Below are 20,110 nucleotides of genomic sequence, written 5' to 3'. Positions count from 1 at the left end.
CTGCAAAGTTGAGGGTTGTGGAATAGGTCATGCTTACTTGTCATTTGTCATTATGTCAAAAACAACTGTAGTCCGAGCCCCTTGCTGTATCCTGACCTGTTCCTAAAGGTCTCATCCAAGACCGGCATCAGAATGGGGGGCTCGTTCTAAAAAGCCAGGGTTAGAGCAGTTTGAATTCTCCTCTCCCCCGTGTGTCTCGTGGACAGTAGGAAACCTTGGATTATGTGCACGAACAAGAGTCATGTTGTTCTACTTACTTTGGCTTGAAATTAATTTCGGATACTGCTTGCTTTGCAGACAGAAAAAATAAAAAAGAAAAAGAAAAGAAGGTAAGAGAAGCCTGTGGTGGTGCACGTCTTTAATCCCAGCTCTTGGGAGGCAGAGGTAGGAGGATCTTCAAGAGTTCGAGGCCACCCTGAGACTACATAGCGAATTCCAGGTCAGCCTGGGCTACAGTGAGATGTGAGACCCTACCTCAAAAAAATAAATAAATAAAAATTAAAAAGGAAGGGAAGGGAAGGGAAGAGAAAAGAGGGGAGGAGAGCTTGAACCCTAAATCTGTCACATCCCTGGCGCCTGTGGCTTCTTCTAGTCCGACTCCATTGATCTCCGGGAGTCAGCAGCCTCTGGCTCCTCCTGTCTGCCTGCTCTTCCCCATAGAATGGGCCTCTCCTTATTCCCATAGATACTCAGTTTCATTCCCACCCACATGGACTCCTGCTTACGCCCATGAAACTGATTCTGCCCCTGCATCGGGAAGTCTATCTTTCTTATATTCTCAGAGACTTAATTTTCCTACCTGCTATATATCAGGCATGATTTGGCATATGCTATAAATCCTATGAGATGCTGATTTCTCCCTTCACTCAATGATTATTTTTTCTAAGTATTTATGCCTTCACTGAGTTTCGTGTGTGTGTGTATGTGTGTGTGTTCATATATATATGTTGAGAGAGAGAGAGAGAGAGAGAGAGAGAAAGAAAGGGCATGCCAGGGCCTCCAGTCACTGCAAACAAACTCAGATGCATCGCTACCTTGTGCATCTGGCTTACGTGGGAACTGGGGAACCGAACCTGGGTTCTTATGCTTCCCATGCAAGTGCCTTAACTGCTAAGCCATCTCTCCAGCCCTGTTAGAATTTGCTTGACTCATTCTTCTTCGTTCTCTGTTAGGTCTCTCTCCTTTCATCCTAGCACTTGTATGTAGTAGTTTTCTATTATGCTACCTTGAAAGACGAATCGTCTGCTTCTGACAACATGCTCTGAGCTCTTGAGATGTCCTGCGTGCTTTGAGACTGCCTTTTGTCCTGTAATTTTCACTCTTTTTTGCTCCCACTGATAGGACACCTAAACAAATGACAATCCACCAGGGAGACTAAATGTTTCGGCCTTCTTTGCAGACTGTGATCTGCAGTTTTAGCAGAGGGTTGATGCAATAACCAGTCATCCTAGATATATCCTTGCCCAGAGAGGACCTGGCCTCCTTCCTGGTGTCAAGGCAGGTCCATGTGACAGTGAGCCACTGTGACGTGAAGACACCATGCTAGAGAAGGCAAAGCAAGTTATAGAAGGACCAGTGCCCCAAGGATTCACAAAGCTGCATCCTCACTTTTTGATATTTTTATGACACAGAGAAATAAATTTCAGCTTCTTGATTAAAACATTCTATTTTCCCATGTATTTTATTTTTCATAATTTCATACATGTAAACAATATACTTTGAGCATATACACCATCTCACTATATTCTCTTATCCTTAATCCCGTTTTCCTTCCCAACTAATTCCCTTTTTGCTCTCATGTTTTAGTGTGCACGTGTGGGGGGGGGTGCGCGTGCGCGTGTGTGCGGGCACCCTACTGAGTGAAAGTAGGGCTGCTTGAGCATAGCAAGAGCTGGACGTATTTACTAAATATAGGCAACTTGGAAGTGGATACACCACTGAAAAATACGACCTACGAGTATACCAGGAATTAAACAAGTCCCCACAAACTCAGCATGCACCATTAACTGTTTCTCTTACTTAAAAATATATTGTATTATTTATTTGTGAGCAAGAGAGAGAGAGAGAGAATGTGTGGGGATGCACCAGGGCCAATTGCAACAAACCAAACTGCAAACCAACCAGAGGCATGCACCAGCAACCATTAGCTGCTGCAACTCCTTTGGAAGGAGTGGGGTCTTATAAGCTCCCCCACCCCCAAATCCATGACGGAGTGTTGACAGACTCACTCGTATGTGGGGAGACCATGGCTGTTGAGTGCAGTGGCTGTGCTGTGTCTAGAAGAAGGCTTGGCACAGAACTCCTTCCCATGGTCTTACTGGTCACATTCGTCCCAGCTCCTCTGTGGAGTGCCCCCTAAGCCTTGGAGAGGGTGGTATGGACTTCCCATTTAGGGCTGAGCACACAATAGTCACTCACTCTCAGCACCTTCACCAGCTATGGGTTTGTGCGTTAGCGTCTGCAGCTCTGTGTGTGTGTGTGTGTGTGTGTGTGTGTGTGTGTGTGTGTGTATCCTATATGCGTAAGTGGGGAGGCCTGAGGAGAACATTGGTCTTCCCCTGTCGCTCTTCTACCTATTTCTCTGAGCTAGGGTACACTGAACCCAGCTCCCAGCTGCTGGACCAGCAAGCCCTGATTATGACCTTGTCTCTGCCACCCTCACAAGCTTTTGTGACCATGCTCACTTGTTACGAGAGTGCTGGGAGTTGAACTCAGGTCCCTTGTGTTTGGGCAACAAGTGCTCTTCCTGCTGAGCTGTCTCCCCACCCCAAATTTCAGCTATTGAAGAAACAATTTTCCAAGGATTTTGTCACTGACAAAAGAATGAATCCCAAGGGATATGAACAACATTGCACATGGGGACTCTCAAATGCTTTGTAGCCACAGAATTGAGCATAGTGTAAGGTTTATTTCAAACCCACAGATGAGTAAGACTAGAGATAGAGGTTATATGTTTCCCTCGTGGTTTAAGGCGGCATTGAAGAGTTAGCAGCAGCCAGTCAGATCACACTGCGCATTACAATGAAAAATGACCGCTCCAAAAGGTTTTGATATTTCTCAATTAAGAAACTTACGTTTCAAAAAAGTTTACCTGGCTCCAAAAGGTTTTGATATTTCTCAATTAAGAAACTTACGTTTCAAAAAAGTTTACCTGGGGAAGTTGATTTGGACAGGGAAGTTTTGTAGTAGATACCATAAAATTGAGACAGACAGACAGATGGCTGTTCAATCCCTGCTCCACTGAGTACCTTATAAAACCTCTAAACTGTCAGCCAGCATAGCTGTGTGGTCTGACAACATCTGAAAAGGAGGATAATGACCTTTAATGTATAGGATTCTTTGAAGGACAGAGGTAATGTAAGCAACACACCACTTCCATAGCCTTTCTCACACAGGGGTGTACTAGTCAGCACATTGTTTTCAGAGACATGAGTCAAGCAATAGTCATGCATCATCTTCAACAGCATGGGCACAGGGGAGATGGAGGAGGATAGCCTGCCAACGCAAGGCCATATCCTCTTCTCTTACAAATTTACAAAGAGTAAGTCGAGGAGGCTGGGCATGTAGCTCAGTTGGTAATGTGCTTGCCTAGCATATCCCCAGTACCTCACAAACTAGATGTTGTGGTTCATGTCTATAATCCTCATACCTGGGACATGGGAGTTTAAGGCAAACCTCAGCTACATAGTGAGTTTGAGGCCAGCCTGGGCTACATGACAACCTATAAGCAAATGAAAAAAATACTGTAAGTTGATACACACATTTCACAGACAGCAAGTTGATCACACACGCTGACGGCCTTGCTGTTTAGAATGGCCTTTTGATCTTGTATTCTACTGAAAAGCTTTTCTGAGTTTGCAGGTTGCCATGGCATCTGGAGGCATGATGACGTCCCCCATTTGTTTAGTGGAGAATGAGAACCAACAGCTGGTGGTGAATCCCAATGCAATAAAGTTTCTTGAAAGGATTTCTCAGCCTGTGGTGGTGGTGGCCATCGTAGGGCTGTACCGCACAGGAAAGTCCTACCTGATGAACCGCCTGGCAGGAAAGAACCATGGTGAGTGTGGTCCTAGGACAGGGCCATTGGTCATTGCTAATGCAGGCTCATCATTCTCTCCTGATCAGCTCCGTTCTTGGAGCTGTTCTCTTTCTTCCTCTCACATCACTTTTGATAAACTTATAGTTAGTGCAAATATAATTAAGTATGTCTTATTTATTAAAAAATAAAACAATGAAGGAGTCAGGTACACCTTTAACGCCTGCACTTGGGAGGCAGGAGAAGTAGGATCACTGTGAATTTGAGGTCAGCCTGGGGCAGGAGAAGTAGGATCACTGTGAATTTGAGGTCAGCCTGGGACTACACAGCGAGTTCCAGTTCATCCTGGGCTAGAGTGAGACCCTACTTCAAAAAACCAGAACAACAACCAAAAACAAACCAAGAGGGTTGGAGAGATGGCTTAGTGGTTAAAGCACTTGCCTGCGAAGCCTAAGGAGTCATGCTTAACTCTCTAGATCCCATGTAAGCCAGATGCACAATGTGACACAGGTGTGTAAAGTCACACATGTACATAAGGTGGTGCATGCTTCTGGGCTTCAATTTCAGTGGCTGGGGCCCCTGGCGTGCCAATTCTCTCTGTCTCTCTCTGTCTGTCTGTCTCTCTCATAAAAATACAATAAAAATTAAGAAAACAAGAAAGGATGACAAAGGAAGGGGAGAGGGAGGTTATTGAAGAGATTACTCGGTAGGAAAAGGCAGGAAGGAAGGAGAGAAGGAGTAAGTGATTTGTGTTTATCTCATATATGCTATCACATTTTTTCTGTCATACTTATTGCCAGACTTTAATAAATCATATTCATTTCTCTAAGCTTTTTCAAATATGTGAAATTTAATGAGCACCTAAGAATTTATAAAACACAGTATACACATTAATTAATTTTTAAAAATCATCATTTCTTTACTGACAGTTGAAGAAATAAAACTCTGTGAACACCCAGACAAAATAATCACATCACCTCAATCCTTCTAAGACTCACCATTATTTTGATTTTCATTAAATTTCCCAATTGATTTTTAAAAATACTTACATAATCTATGGATGTATCTATAAAAAAATTACTGTGGTCTCCTTTGTACTTCAGAATGAGTATAAGCATTTGTATACACTAATATAACATATGCAGTGTGTTTATTTTAATGCATATAAATATATTTTGTTATTTCTGGCTTCTTTTGCTAGCAAGTTTATAAAACTTACAGGTTGTTTATAAGCATCATTAAACTGTTTGTTTTCAATTTCATAATAAAGAATATTTTTATTTATTTTTTTATTTGAGAGAGATAGAAAAGTGAAGAATGCAGAGAGAGAATGTGGGCATGCCAGGGGCCCCTGCCACTGCAAATAAACTCCAGACACATGCACCACCGTGTGCATCTGTCTTTAACATGGGTACTAGAGAATCAGACCCGGCCCTGCAGACTTTGCAAGCAAGTGTCTTTAACTACAAAACCATCTCTCCAGCCCTTCCAGTGTTTATCTTTTAAAGGACAAGGCTTTCACACATGTCGTTTTTTTAAAATTTTTTTAAATTTTTATTAACATTTTCCAAGATTATAAAATAATCCCATGGTAATTCCCTCCCTCCCCCCCTGACACTTTCCCCTTTGAAATTCCATTCTCCATCATATTATCTCCCCATCACACATGTCTTTTGTGTGAGCTTTGATACAAACTTTTATGCAAACTTCCCTTGCATGACATAACCAGAAATGAATTGCTAGATCACAGAACTTTTATGTGTTTAGTATTTCCAGACAATATCAAACAACTTCTTAAACTTTTTAAAAAATTTTATTTGACAGAGAAAGAGGGAGAGAGAGAAAGAGAGAGAGAGGGAGGGAGAGAGAGAGAACGAGAGCGCCAAGGCCTCTAGCCACTGCAAACAAACTCCAGACCATTGAGCCCTGTTGTGCATCTGGCTAACATGAGTGCTGGGGAATCGAACCTAGGTCCTTTGGCTTTGCAAGCAAATGCTTTAACTGCTAAGCCATCCTTCCAGTCTCAGCTTCTTAAACTTAAAAAAGAAATTTATTCATTTGAAAGATTGAGAAAGAGGAAAATATATACAGAGGGTGGGTGCACCAGGGCCTTCAGCCACTGTAAACAACTCCAGACTCATGTGCCACCTAGTATACCTGGCTTACATGGCTCCTGGGGATTTGTACCTGGATCCTTTGGCTTTGCAAGCAAATGCCTTAACCGCTAAGCCATCCCTCCAGCCCCAGCTTCTTAAACTTTATGTGTAATCTGCATGCTCATCAGCAGCACTTGAGAATCCCACGAGGTTCAGGGTGATGTGAAGACGAAATGTCACCGATGTGGTGAGGACTTAGTGCAATGACATGGGCTGTGTTACGGGCAAAGTGCAGTGGCTTTTCACACCCTCCCATTTGCATTTCCTGTTCTGGTAAGTGCACACTCAACTCCTTTTAAAGTCAGGTCACTGAATTCACTTCTCACTGATCTCTAGAGCACCTGCCGCTCCCCGTGGTCCAACCCTCTCCCTAGGAAGACCGTGCGGCTGTTAATATTTCATTCTTTCTCTAGCTCAGCATGTTAAGTGGTGAACCTTGGCCTCCTGTGTTCTGAGGATCCACACACATCTGGGTTCCTTTCTCCTCTTCTCTTTCAGGCTTCTCCCTGGGCACCACAGTGAGGTCAGAAACCAAGGGCATCTGGATGTGGTGTGTGCCCCACCCCACCAAGGCAAACCACACCCTGGTCCTTCTGGACACTGAGGGTCTGGGCGATGTGGAAAAGGTGAGGTAGAGAGTCATGGAGGAAACTTCTCTGGTCTTGATCCTTCACTCAGCATTTTAAAATGTTTTATTTATTTATTAGAGAGGGAGCCAGATAGAGAATGGGTGTCCCGGGGCCTCTAGCCACTGCAAACAAACTCCAGAGGCATGCACCGCCTTGTGCACCTGGCTTTATGTGAGTACTGGGGAATTGAATTGAACTCTGATCCTTAGGCTTTGTAGGCAAGTGCCTTAATCACGAAGCCATCTCCCCAGCACTCCCTTACTGTTTTATATGCCACCTTAATACAGTTCTGTGCTTTCTTTCTGAAAGCTTGAAAATCCAGTTACTACTAATGAGGCTAAACACTGTATCCTGGCGCTTCTTTGAGAAATGGAGATATTTTGGTGTCATATGGTATGAAGAAGCAGAATTACAGGATTTTGTACTGCATAGCACAGGTACAAGGGCTGGCCTAGAGCCAAGCTCAGGACTCTCAGGATGGGCAGTCTAAGATGCCATAGGTGCGTGGAAGCAGACATGTAACCTCGTTATTTGTAGAAGATGCTTTGTAGAGGAAAGAACGTCTCAGCTGTCACTTGTGCTGTCATTAGGAACCTGAGTTAACTTGAAGGTAGCAACAGTCACCTCAGACGTCTAGTACTGCGGGTGGGAGCAGGAACTTCATGCTGCCTATAATATTCTATAATATTCGTGCCAACCTCTGCATTCAACCAAGATGAATTCTGGTGGGACTAGGTTGCTTCATGGCCTAAGCCCTGCTTCTATTTATCTGAATTGGGCAATTTTAGGAACAATAAAAATAAGGACTTGGGGCTAGAGAGATGGTTAAGGCATGTGCCTGTAAAGCCAAAGGATCTCAGTTCAATTCCCCAGGACCCACATAAGCCAGATGCACAAGAGAGCGCATGCATCTGGAGTTCGTTTACAGTGGCTCGATGCCCTGGTGTGCCCATTCTCTCTCTCTCTCCTTCTGTCTCTCTCAAATAAATAAATAAATATTTTTTAAAAACATAAGGACTTGGAGAAGGGAAATGGCTCCATGATTAAAGACACTTGCTTACAAAGCCTACCAGCCGGGTTCAATTTTCCAGTACCCACTTAAGGCCAAGATGCACAGATGGTGCACGGTGCATGTATTTTGGAGACTGTTTGCCATGGCAGGAAGCCCTTGGAGGCCCATTTTTATTCATTCTCTCTCCTTTCAAATAAACACATAAACATATTTGAAAAGAAGGGCTTGAAAGATATTTTTCTCAAACTATGGAAAATTCCCTGCCTTCTAAGTCAAGTCTGGTAAGCATAGGATCCACATCTCCATACGTACAAGAGTGTGACAACCAGATTATCCTAAGAAAGTTTTTTTAAAAGGGTTTTTTTTAAAGGGTTTTTTTAAAGGGTTACAAAGATTTTTTAAAAAATACTTTATTTTTATTTATTTGACAGAGAAAGAGGGAGAGAGACAGAGAGAAAGAGAGAGAATGGGCACACCAGGGCCTCCAGTCACTGCAAACTCCAGACACATGTGCCCCTTGTGCATCTGGCTAATGTGGGTTCTGGGCAATTGAACCTAGGTCCTTTGGCTTTGCAGGCAAACACCTTAACCACTAAGCCATCCCTCCAGCCCCTAAGAAAGTTTAAATTCACACAGCTCAGTGTAATGTCTGGTATTTTGTAGGTACTCAGTGAGTTGCCATTGAATTTAGCTGAAGAATTTTTGGCTTGATATTGGCAGGACTAATACTGAAATGGCTTCTGGAAGTTATTTAAGCACTGCAGCAATTGTTTTACACATATTAACAACATCACTAGTTTTGGCTCTGAAAACTGATGCAATGAGAAGGAAGCACAAATTATGATGTTCTTCCAAAACTGTGTTCTTCGTCCTTCTGTCCTTCTGTCTTTATGCTGAAGCAACAAATGAGCAAATGCATGAAAAAAATGAAGTGTTGGGGCTGGAGAAATGGCTTAGCAGCTAAGGCACTTGCCTGCAAAGCCAAAGGACCCAGGTTTGATTCCCCAGGACCCATGTAACCCAGATGCACAAGGTGGCACATGTGTCTGCCATTCATTTGCAACAGCTGGAGGCACTGGCGCATCTCTCAATAAATAAATGAAATATATATATATATATATATATATATATATATATATATATATGATATTTTAAAAATGAAATGTAGACTCTCAAGTCCTTTAACACCATGTGCTTTCCAGAGTGACCCCAAGAATGACTCGTGGATCTTCGCCCTGGCTGTGCTTCTGAGCAGTACCTTTGTCTACAACAGTCTGGGCACCATCAACCACCAGGCCCTGGAGCAGCTGCAGTATCCTTCCGGAGCCCAGCACCATGTGCTGGGGAGTTTAATAAAATGACAGCTGACACTGTTTCTTTCTTTCTTTCTTTTTCTCCAAAAAAACAACTTTTTCCATTTTATTTATGTTATTATTTGATAGATATATATATAGAGAGAATGGGCACACCAGGGCCTCCAGCCACTGCAAACGAACTCCAGATGCATGTGCCCCCTTGTGCATCTGGCTAACGTGGGTCCTGGGGAATCGAACCTGGGTCCTTTGGCTTTGCAGGCAAACGCCTTAACCATTAAGCCATCCCTTCAGCCTGTGACACTGTTTCTTGATTTGTGGGGCTCAGCTCTTTTGGTTGAGGAAGAGGGTGCAGAGGGCAAGAGGGCGCTTGTGCAGGGGGTTGGTAAGTGAGATCTTGGAAGAGTGGTGTCTCTGGACCCTTCTGTTCCTTAGCTGAGAACCCAGCTATGTAACTGAACTGACGGAGCTCATCAAGGCAAAATCGACTTCAAGATCGGGAGAAATGGACGACCAATCTGATGAGTTCGTGAGTTTCTTCCCCGACTTTGTCTGGGCTGTTCGGGATTTTGTGCTGGAGTTGACATTAGATGGGCGGCCCATCACTGAAGACGAATACCTGGAGAATGCCTTGAAGCTGATTCCAGGTATCAGGGCCTGGCCTGTGGGGTGGAAGGTCCGGTAGCCCTCCCACTGTACCCTTGGCATAAATGTTGATTTCAGGCTGGACTGAACCTTAGGCCAATGGGAAACTGGAGATGGATGAAAGGCAACTGGTGCCCCCATTCTGCTGAGGACCCTCCTTAGTGGGGGTACCAGTAGTTGCTGTGGGATCATGAATGTCAGTCTCTGTGGTGGGGGGCACTGCCTCCAAGTACACCTTCCCACCCTATCACTCTTACATTGTTTCCACCCCCTCTTCCATGTTATCTGAGCCAAATCATAACTCTTTCATGTGGTGTTATTATATTAGTTCTTGGCTCAGTTAACATTCTTAAGAGAAACAACATCATGCAGTAAAGAGTTAAGGCATCAAGCCAGGCGTGGTAGTGCACGCCTTTAATCCCAGCACTCGGGAGGCAGAGGTAGGAGGATCACTATGAGTTCGAGGCCACCCTGAGACTCCTTAGTGAATTCCAGGTCACCCTGGGCTAGAGTGAGACCCTACCTCGAAAAACCAAAAAGAAAAAAAGAGTTAAGGCATTGTGGGCTGGAGGGATAGCTTAGCGGTTAAGGTGTTTGCCTGCAAAGCCAAAGGACCCAGGTTTGATTCCCCAGGACCCATGTTAGCTAGATGCACAAGGGGGTGCATGCATCTAGAGTTTGTTTGCAGTGACTGGAGGTCCTGGTGTGCCCATCCACTCTCTCTCTCGCTACTTCTCTCTCTCCCTCTCTCTCTCTCTTTCTCCCTCTTTCTCTGTCAAATAAAGGAATAAATAAAAATAACACATTAAAAAGAATTAAGCATTGATATTTCTCTTCTGTAAGACTATCACGTCTTTATTTTACCATTTATCACACAATATGCCTTTCTTCTGACAACTTTAACACTTCACGACCTTGACATTCACAGCTTTATTAAACATATTTAACAGGGGCTGGAGGGATGGCTCAGCAGTTCAAGGCACTTTCTTGTAAAGCCTGATGTCCAGGGTTTAATTCCCCAGTGCCCATATAGAACTAGATACATAGAGTGTATTTGTAGTGGCAGGAAGCCCTGGTGCTCCAATTCTCCCCCACCATCCCCTTGTCTCCCTTTCTCACAAATAAATAATAAATATTAAGCAAATATATTCAACAAACTGGGTAACTTACTACTGAAGAGGGAAGCCATTCAATAATTTTATTCTTTCCATTATTCTTTTTAGCAAGTAGTTACTGAACATTTCTGTGTGCCACAGATTCTTCCTGGAATTTTCTATGAAGTCTAGTTGACTCTAATTTAGGACAGAGGAGAGGTCTTCAGAGAAAGCTGTATTACTTACCATTCCTCTTTGGAATTTTCAGAGCAAGGGATCTCTAAGTGTATTGATAGTGTGTCTATAGTTAGCTGACATCTGAAAGCCTTTCTGTCCTGACTTGGATGTCATACATCTCCTCGACATTTTTCCCAATAGCATCGAATCCATTTCTGGTATCACTTTATTTTAAGGCCAAAATATTATTTCTGATAAGGATACATCAGAAAAGTGCTTATGATGCCTTAATTCATGACTTAATCATCTGCTAAATGTTTGTTAAACTCGTAATACACTAGTATTAAGAAGACCAAAGGTTAGTTGTCCCTGTTCCATGGACGGAATGATCATTACTTCGTGGCCCTTCACCTCACAGCAGAAGGGATGAGTCCTTGCCCTGGAGGCTCAGCACAAGGTTCATTTGCAGTGAAGGGCCTCGCAGCCGAATGACAGGAGATTTGGAGAGTCAGGGACTGCGGAGATGCCAAACACGCTGAATGTGAAGACACCCCACCCCTTGCCAGAAGCCTGTCCTTTTCCATGATCAATCTCATTTTAATTTATTTTACTTTTCCACTTTCACAGGCATGAGTCTCAAAACCCAAATGTCTAACATGCCTAGGGAATGTATCAGGCATTTCTTTCCAAAACGGAAGTGTTTTGTCTTTGACCGACCTATAAAAGAAAAAGAACTCTTAGTGCATATTGAGAAAATACCAGAAAACCAATTGGATCCTAATTTCCAAGCCCAGTCAACAAGGTTCTGTTCCTACATCTTCACCAATGCCAAGGCCAAGACCTTGAAAGAGGGAATCGCCGTCACTGGGAACCGTGAGTCACGTTAGCCCTAAAACCTCTTTCTGCCTTCTCACTGTGTGCTGCCCAGCTGGAGTCCATGTTTGGACCTCATATGAATACAGGGGGGAGTTATTCATGCAGCACCAAGAAATTCATCTTTCCTAGGGGGGCTTTATTGCTACCTGATCTATCTCGAAAAACTCTAGTGATCTCATAAGCACAAGCTGGGGCTAAGAGTAGATTCCTATTCTTGTGTCTGAAGTGAGGTACAAGGAGACCATGTTTCTTTGTAGGGTTACAAAACACATTTTGAGTATTCCAGGGTTAAAGTTCCTAAAAGTTTGTTGTGAACTTGGGATCAAAATTCGCTATTGGGGGCTGGAGAGATGGCTTAGCAGGTAAGGTGTTTGCCTGCAAAGCCAAAGGACCCAGGTTTGATTCCCCAGGACCCATGTAAGCTAGGTGCACAAGGTGGCACATGCATCTGGAGTTGGCTTGCAGTGGCCAAAGGCCCCGACATGCCCATTCTCTCTCTCTCTGCTTCTTTCTCTCTCTCAAAAAAATAAATTAAAATTAAATAAAAAATAAAACTTCACTATTGGGTACAAATTTGATTGTGTGGCATGGCCCATGCCAGGAAGAGAAGAACATACCTTAAATTCTTTTTTTTATTTTATTAGTCATGTACATATTGTGTGTAAAAAGCACATGTTGGTGCCATCCTTACCCTCATCCCTGTCCTCCTCCCTCTAAAGGGACCCTCCTCGTTGCAGAATATGGGTCGTGCATTGTGGGGGTAGCCATCAGTTATGGGGAAGAGGCAATGTCTCTGTGTGTAATGTCCCAACATGTGGCTCTAACAATCTTTCTGTCCCCTCTTCTGCAAATTTCCCTGAGCCATGTTGGGTTCATTTCAGGTCTACTTCAGTGATGAGGTCTTGGGAGCCTCTGTGTCTCTGGATCTCTGGTTTGGTAGGAGTTGAGTGTTCTCTGTGTCTATCTCCTTCACCCTTGTGCTGGTACCAGGTTCACCAAGAAAGCAGCACTCTTGCTCATTTCCCCAGTTCCTCTATGGTTTCAGCTGGGGCCCTGGTGAGGTATGATGGGCTGATTCTTTCCTCAGGGTCTGTGTCCATCGGAAAAAGAGAAGCAGATTCTCACCCAGAGAGTGAAGTCAGCACTGGATGAATGGGATGGCCATTATTAGTTTAGAGAGAATTTAGTAGATGTAGGCCCTCTTGTAGTCCGAGATTGGTGAGAGCTTGATATTGGAGAGCAAACAACGTTATTTGGGTATCATTCTTAATTGTTTCCAGTTCCAGCTATAGGTTCTATTCCACTGAGCAGATCTGTTAGCCAATCCAAGAGCAGTTGGTTACCCACCATGGCTGTGTGCCACTATTGCACTTGGGTGAGCATCATGTCAGGTTGTTTGCTGCTGAGTAGCTTAGACCTCGAGTTGCTTGGACAAATGTTGGCCATTTTCCCCCAGGAGCTCATGTAGCACCTTCTGGCACTAGATGAGCTAGCTGTCTGGGGACCGACTCACTTCCAGACTCCAGCCAGGTCTCTCCATATTCCATACTGACAGAATATGGTGTCTTTAGCAGTAGGGTCTTAAAATAATGTGTAATGTGTGTGCACATGTGTGTAGCTATGCCTGACATGCATGTGGGAACTAAAAGTAGTTTTTATCTACTATTCCTTAGAAATGTTCACTCTTTTATTTGAGACCAAAAGTCTCATGGGCTTGAAACTTGGCAATTAAGCGAGGCTGGCTGGGCGGTGACTACCAGCTATCCATTTGTCTCTGTTCCCCCAGTGGTAGGATGACAGGCATGTGCCACCACCCTGGCTTTATAAAGTGGTTTCTGGAACCCAGGGTCAGGTCTCCGTGCTTGTAAGGCATGTGTGTTACTAACTGATCTATCTCCCTAGCTCTGGAAATTCTTAATGATTTTTGTGTGGAGATTATCACTTTGTTGAGACTGGGTCCCACAAAGTACATAGTTACATTTATGTCATTTACTTTGCCTATTAATTTATGCCACTTTTACTTGGTATAGAAAGTTGTTGACAGGATAGTCAATTCCTATTGGCAGTTATTGGTAGTTTAAATTATAATGCAAGGGGCCACGGATGGAGTTCACTGGTAGAGCACTTACCAGCACATAGAAACCCTGGGTTTGATCACAGGAAGAAAGAGAGAGAGAGAGAGGAAGGAGGACAGAGAAAGAGAAAAGAAGAAAGGGAAATGGAGAAAAGAACGAAGGAAGGGAAAGGGAGAAAGAGAAGGAGGGAAGAAGAAAGAGGGTATAGAAGGAAGAAAGAGTAAAGTATGAAGTAAGAACATTAAGGAAGTAATGAGTAGGAAAATTGATGTTCCTAGAAGAAGGTAGACAGTTTTCAAGTGAGGAAAATTATGCTAAATAAAGATTTGATGCTTTTCAGAACTCTGATTCTTTATTTCATTTTTATTTTCCTGAGGTGAGGTTTCACTCTAATCCAGGCTGACCTGCACCTCACACCATAGTCCCCAAGCATGCACGACCCTGTCAGGGTGCAATGCTAACCCTTGAATCATGCAACTGACCACAAGATGTAGCTTGATAGCTTACCTTAACTCACTTGGCTCATCCAGGTCTGGGGACTCTGGTGACAACCTACGTGGATGCCATTAACAGTGGAGCCGTGCCTTGCTTGGAGAACGCGGTGACCACCCTGGCCCAGCGGGAGAACTCGGTGGCGGTGCAGAAGGCGGCCGATCACTACAGCGAGCAGATGGCCCAGCGCCTGGAGCTCCCCACGGACACGCTGCAGGAGCTGCTGGACGTGCACACGGCCTGCGAGAAGGAGGCCATTGCCGTCTTCATGGAGCACTCCTTCAAGGATGAAAACCGGGAATTCCAGAAGAATCTGGTGGTACTGAGGCTTAACCTTTTTTTTTCCTTCTAATTTTGCTACCTGATCTATTTCAAGAAACTCCGTGTGTGTGTGTGTGTGTGTGTGTGTGTGTGTGTGTGTGTGTGTGTGTAAGACTGTGGGCACCCAAGTGTCACAGCATACATACGGAGGTCAAAGGACATGCTCAGATTACAGTCATGGCCTTCCTTCCACCTTGGTGAGGCAGTCTCTTGTTCACTGCTGTGTCCTCCAGGCTAGCTGCCCATACTTTCCTAGGATTCTGCTGTCTTTGCCTCTCCTCTCACCATAGGAGGGATTAGAGACGGTTGCTACTGCATCTGCCTTTCCGTGGGTTCTGGGGATCTGAACTCAGTTCATCCTGTTTTGGTAGCAAGCACTTTTACCTGCTGAGTTATTTTCCCGAACTTTAGTCTTTTTAAAAGCCTTGATTCTTTTCCTGTTAAATTATGCCTAAAGCCTACCTTTTTTTAAGCTCATGGTTCATCTATTTATAGTAAGAGCCTGGGTTTTTGACTCCTAGTGGCTACCTACAAGACACTCGTTTAATTAAATTTTTATTGTTGTGTAACAAATTATAATGAATCAACAAGGCTGAAAAGACAATAATGCATCATTTCACAGTTTTTGGTTGTTTTTTTTTTTTTTTCCAGCTGTAAACATAGCATAGGGAGGCTGGATACTAGACTCAGGGCATCAAGGGCTGGAATAAGACGTGAGCCAAACTGAGTTCCCAGCTTAGGATCTGGAAGGCCTCACAACCCAACCAAGAGAACCCCTTGGATTGTAACTTATAAGTGCAACAAAAAAGTTTCTGTACTATATTTTCACACATCCACATGCCACTTGGAAGAATGAAGGATTCAGAGTAAACTTCATGATTGTGTGGGTTGTGTACATGCGCCATTCTGTGCATCTGGCTTTTCATGGGTGCTGGGGAATCAAACCCAGGCCCTTAGATTCTGCAGGCAAGCTCCTTAACCACAGAGCCATCTCTCGAGTTCCCTGGTCTCCTTAGTATCCCAGTCCATCATGAGGCTGCCAAGATCTTTCTTCTAACAGGTTCTTTGTGTCATCGTCCCCTCTCTTGTATATCTTTGTATCACTGCCCCTATCTTGCATGACAGATCACCACAGAGGAAATGAAGGAGGGTTTCCTGCGACAGAATGAAGCAGCGTCGGTCACACGTTGTGAGGCTGAGCTGAAACAGCTTTCCGAACCCCTCATGGAAAGCATTTCCAGTGGAGTTTTTTCCATTCCTGGAGGGCACAGCCTCTACTTACAAGCCAGGAAGAAGGTTGAGCAGGGCTACAAGCAAGTGCCCAGGAAAGGAGTTAAGGTGAGGAATGGCGAATAAGCAGTAGGGGAATAGATTGTTCAGTGTCTCCCAGCTCCTTAAAACTTAACAATATAGGGCTGGAGAGATGGCTTAGCGGTTAAGCGCTTGCCTGTGAAGCCTAAGGACCCCGGTTCGAGGCTCGGTTCCCCAGGTCCCACGTTAGCCAGATGCACAAGGGGGCGCACGTGTCTGGAGTTCGTTTGCAGAGGCTGGAGGCCCTGGCGCGCCCATTCTCTCTCTCTCCCTCTATCTGTCTTTCTCTCTGTGTCTGTCGCTCTCAAATAAATAAATAAATAAATAAATAAAAAATTTAAAAAAAATGTCAAGAAAACTTAACAATATAGAACCAGTTATGAGGAAAGAGCAGAGCGTGTGATGTCTGCATTGCTAGCCTTTTATATCCAGAATTATTCTTTTTTATTTCTTGTACATGGCACTGTGTTGTGCCACATAATGACATTTTCATACCTGTATACATGATATATCCCCTTCCCCATATCCTCCCTATCCTCCTCTGTCTCAATGAAGCCAGAAATATTTACCCCCAAAAGAGTATAGAGTCAATCCTCTCACTGAAGTAGAGCATTTTTTTTTAGTTGCTCAAACAGTATGATTGTTTCTGAGCTAAATAGGTCAGTTTTCAAGATTAAAGACACGTTCACTTGCAAGATGCTGATATGAACAGTCAATAGGGTATAGCTGAGCACGCGCTGTTCTCCTGTCATGAACAGAGTAGAAATTGCAATGCAGTTAATGTGATAATTATATTAGTAATAATACAAGCTCAATGTTTTTAAAAATGTTTTATTTATTTGCAAGCAGATATATATAGAGAGAGAATAGTTGCCCCAAGGCCTCCAGCCAGTGCAAACGAACCCCAGATTCATGTGCCACTTTGGGCCTCTGTCTTTATGTGGGTACTAGGGAATCAAACCTAGGTTGTTAGTCTTTACAGGCAAGTATCATAACCACTGGGTCATCTCTCCAGCCCTGAACACTTTCTTTTTAGGTTTTGTTTGCCTTCATTTTGTTCTGAGACAGGCTTTTGCTTGTAGCCTGGGCTGGTCCCCTTTCACCAGTTCTGGGATTCCCTGATGAGTCACCACAGCCTGATCTTCATGTCTTATGCAATGCATAATGTACACAGTAATAACCTGAAGCAAATGTTGACGTTAAAACCAAATCCTCAGAATAATATTATGATTATGTGCTATTGATACTCATATTTTATTTTTGCAAAATGGGATGGCAGATTAGCTAATGAGTTTTCATGTCAAGAAGAACTGGAAGGGTAGTTCAGAGTACTTACCAGCAATTTACAAGTAAAGAGGCAGCTCAGGAAAGCTTCCTCTAAGGGAAAATAGCGAGTCAAGATAAATTATCAATAGGTGTTAATCAGGTTAAGACAAACATCACAACTGGGTTGGCAGACAAGAAGAGTGTATGGATATATTAAACAGCAGAGGGTGTATTTTGAGGGTGGGCATAAATTTAGCCTGGGGTGGGTGGGTAATGGGAGACTGTCTGCAAGGGGGAAGCTCAAGAGCTTAAGTCAGGGCTGCTATGTAAAGTTCTCAAGTATCACAAAAGAGATAGGAATTGTTATTGTGGCTATGGGAAGACAGGAGGAAAAAATGGATCTTGAGAAGGCTGCAAAACTTCCAGGCCTAACAGAACAATTATTTGTCCAGCAAGATAAGACCTTTGCTCTCTGACACTTTCCATCATCTTGTATCCCAGGCAAATGAGGTTCTCCAGAACTTTCTGCATTCCCAGGCTGCTATAGAGAAATCCATCCTCCAGTCAGACAAAGCCCTTACGGATGGAGAAAAGTTGATAAAAGGTTCGTGGGAGAACTGGGCTCTCCTAGCAGTGAGTAGGCTCTTGCAAAGCCTGCTGACTGATGGACAGGAAGATCTTCCTGAACCAATGAGCTTCCTCTCCCATAGCGCACCACACGTTCTGCTCAATGTGAAAACATGAGGGCAAATGTGGTCATCCTCAGCCACTGGGACAGACATGCCGTGGAGATGAGGTGACCAGAATCCAGAGGCTTTTGTTCATCTTTTCAAAATCAGCCCGGTCTCTACAATCATTACTTTCTTGTTGCTGGGACCAAACACCCAACCAAAATCAGCTGAGGGGAGAAGGGTTTATTTCAGCCTAGAGTCTGGAGGGGAAGCTCCCTCGCAGTGGAGACAGCAGGCAGGAAGCAGTTAAGAGTGAACTGACTGGCACTGGCCATCTGGGCTAATGAACCTCAAGGTCGGCCTCCAGTACTGCACCTCCTCCATCAAGGCTCCACCTCCAAGATGGCCCCCAGCTGGGGACCAAGTATTCACAACACAAGAGGCCACCATGGAACCTGGGGGGTGGGGGGGGAGTGGAGGGCATCTCCTTCAAACCACAGCAGCCTCTGAGCCCAGGAGGGGAAAACTTAGTCCTCACTTGCTTCTTGCCTCTCTCACATCTCTATGCCACAGCCGAGCGGGCCATGAAAGAAGCAGCCAAGAAGGAACAGGAGTTGCTAAGACAGAAGCAGAAGGACCTAGAGCAAGTGATGCAGGCTCAGGAGAAGAGCTACCAGGAAAACTTGTCTCAGCTGCAGCAGAAGATGGTGAAGGAGCAAGAGAACCTCCTGAGAGAGCAAGAGAGGAGGCTGGAGCACAAGTTGAAGGTAAGGGTGGAGGGCCGGGCCTTGCTCAGCACCTGCCAACCCCCATGGCGTGGTGCTGGGGAATCACAGGAAACTTCTCACTACCCAGGAAACATGTGGAAACATTAAGAGAGATTCATCCAACAACACTTTGGCAGAGGGCTAGATCCTTAGTTGTTAAGGGCAAACTCCTGACCGTCAAGAAGTGTGATGTGGGGCTGGAGAGTTGGTTTAGCAGTTACGGCATTTGCCTGCAAAAGCAAAGGCCCCAGGTTTGATTCCCCAGAACCCACATAAGCCAGATACACAAGGTGGTGCACAGTGTCTGGAATTCATTTACAGCGGCTGAAGACCCTGGTGTGCCCATTCTCTCCCTCTTTCTGTCTGCCTCTTTCTCTTTCTCTCTCTCTCTCAATCCTTCTCAAATAAAATGAAATGAAATTTTAAAAGTGTGATTTTTCAACATACACTTTTTTTTTCATATAGGTCCAAGAAAGCCTGCTTAATGAAGGATTTAAAAGGAAATCTGAGGCTATGAGTGCAGAGATACACCAACTACAAAAAGTGATTGAAACAAAAAAGAATCAAGCCAGTTCACTGGGAGCACAGGTTTTTGATGGGATTGGAGATGTGTTATTTACAGTATTACCTGGTGTTGGTAAGCTAGTTGGTCTAGGGATGAAAATTCTGAGCAAAAATATCAAATAGGCTCAGAATTTTTGCTAGGAAACTATAAAGGTGGCTTGTTAGCCCCTTCGCCAGTTTCATTTTTGTAGTCTATGTCATGTTATTTTAATCTCTTAAAAATTTCAACCTAAAAAAGTAACCTCTTAAACCACACATGAAAGTGCACGCCTTTAATCCCAGCACTTGGGAGGCAGAAGTAGGAGGATCACCATGAGTTCAAGTCCACCCTGAGACTAAATGGTGAATTCTAGGTCAGCCTGGGCTAGAGTGAGACCCTACCTCAGAAGAAGAAAAAAAAAAGAGGTAACCTCTATAATATATCAGGGCTTGCTGAGCAAAAGACAAGTTAAACATTAATTATATACATTCAAATAGTTATCAGTGTTAAAGATATAGTGACTGAATTTGAATTTGTAATACAACAGAATTAATAAAGTATTATAAAATAAAACTATCCAGATGTCAGTAAAGCTTACCTGAAGAAAAATTCAAAATACTTACTGAAAGTCATAATTTCTACTTTAAAATACCTTTGGGGCTGGAGAGATGGTTCAGCAGCTAAGGCAGCTGCCAACAAAACCTAAGGACCCAAGTTCTGTTCCT

General features: G+C 43.9%; 1 protein-coding gene across 1 annotated transcript; it reads left to right on the top strand.

The window, feature by feature from the left end:
- The first annotated feature begins 212 nt into the window (after positions 1-212).
- Positions 213-19,860, top strand: LOC101609550 (guanylate-binding protein 4-like). Its single transcript, XM_012947768.2, has 11 exons — positions 213-329; positions 3,862-4,057; positions 6,691-6,818; positions 9,036-9,145; positions 9,594-9,793; positions 11,690-11,935; positions 14,544-14,824; positions 15,952-16,164; positions 17,905-18,007; positions 18,648-18,841; positions 19,307-19,860. The coding sequence occupies exons 2-11, from the start codon at positions 3,868-3,870 to the stop codon at positions 19,526-19,528; spliced, it is 1,887 nt and encodes a 628-aa protein (XP_012803222.2). The 5' UTR covers positions 213-329; positions 3,862-3,867; the 3' UTR covers positions 19,529-19,860.
- The last annotated feature ends 250 nt before the right edge of the window (positions 19,861-20,110 follow it).

Source organism: Jaculus jaculus, chromosome 19, assembly GCF_020740685.1.
Source record: "Jaculus jaculus isolate mJacJac1 chromosome 19, mJacJac1.mat.Y.cur, whole genome shotgun sequence".
In the NCBI taxonomy this organism is placed as follows: Eukaryota; Metazoa; Chordata; class Mammalia; order Rodentia; family Dipodidae; genus Jaculus; species Jaculus jaculus.
The sequence above is the reverse complement of the archived record's forward strand: the minus strand, read 5'-3'. Positions and strand labels throughout refer to the sequence as shown.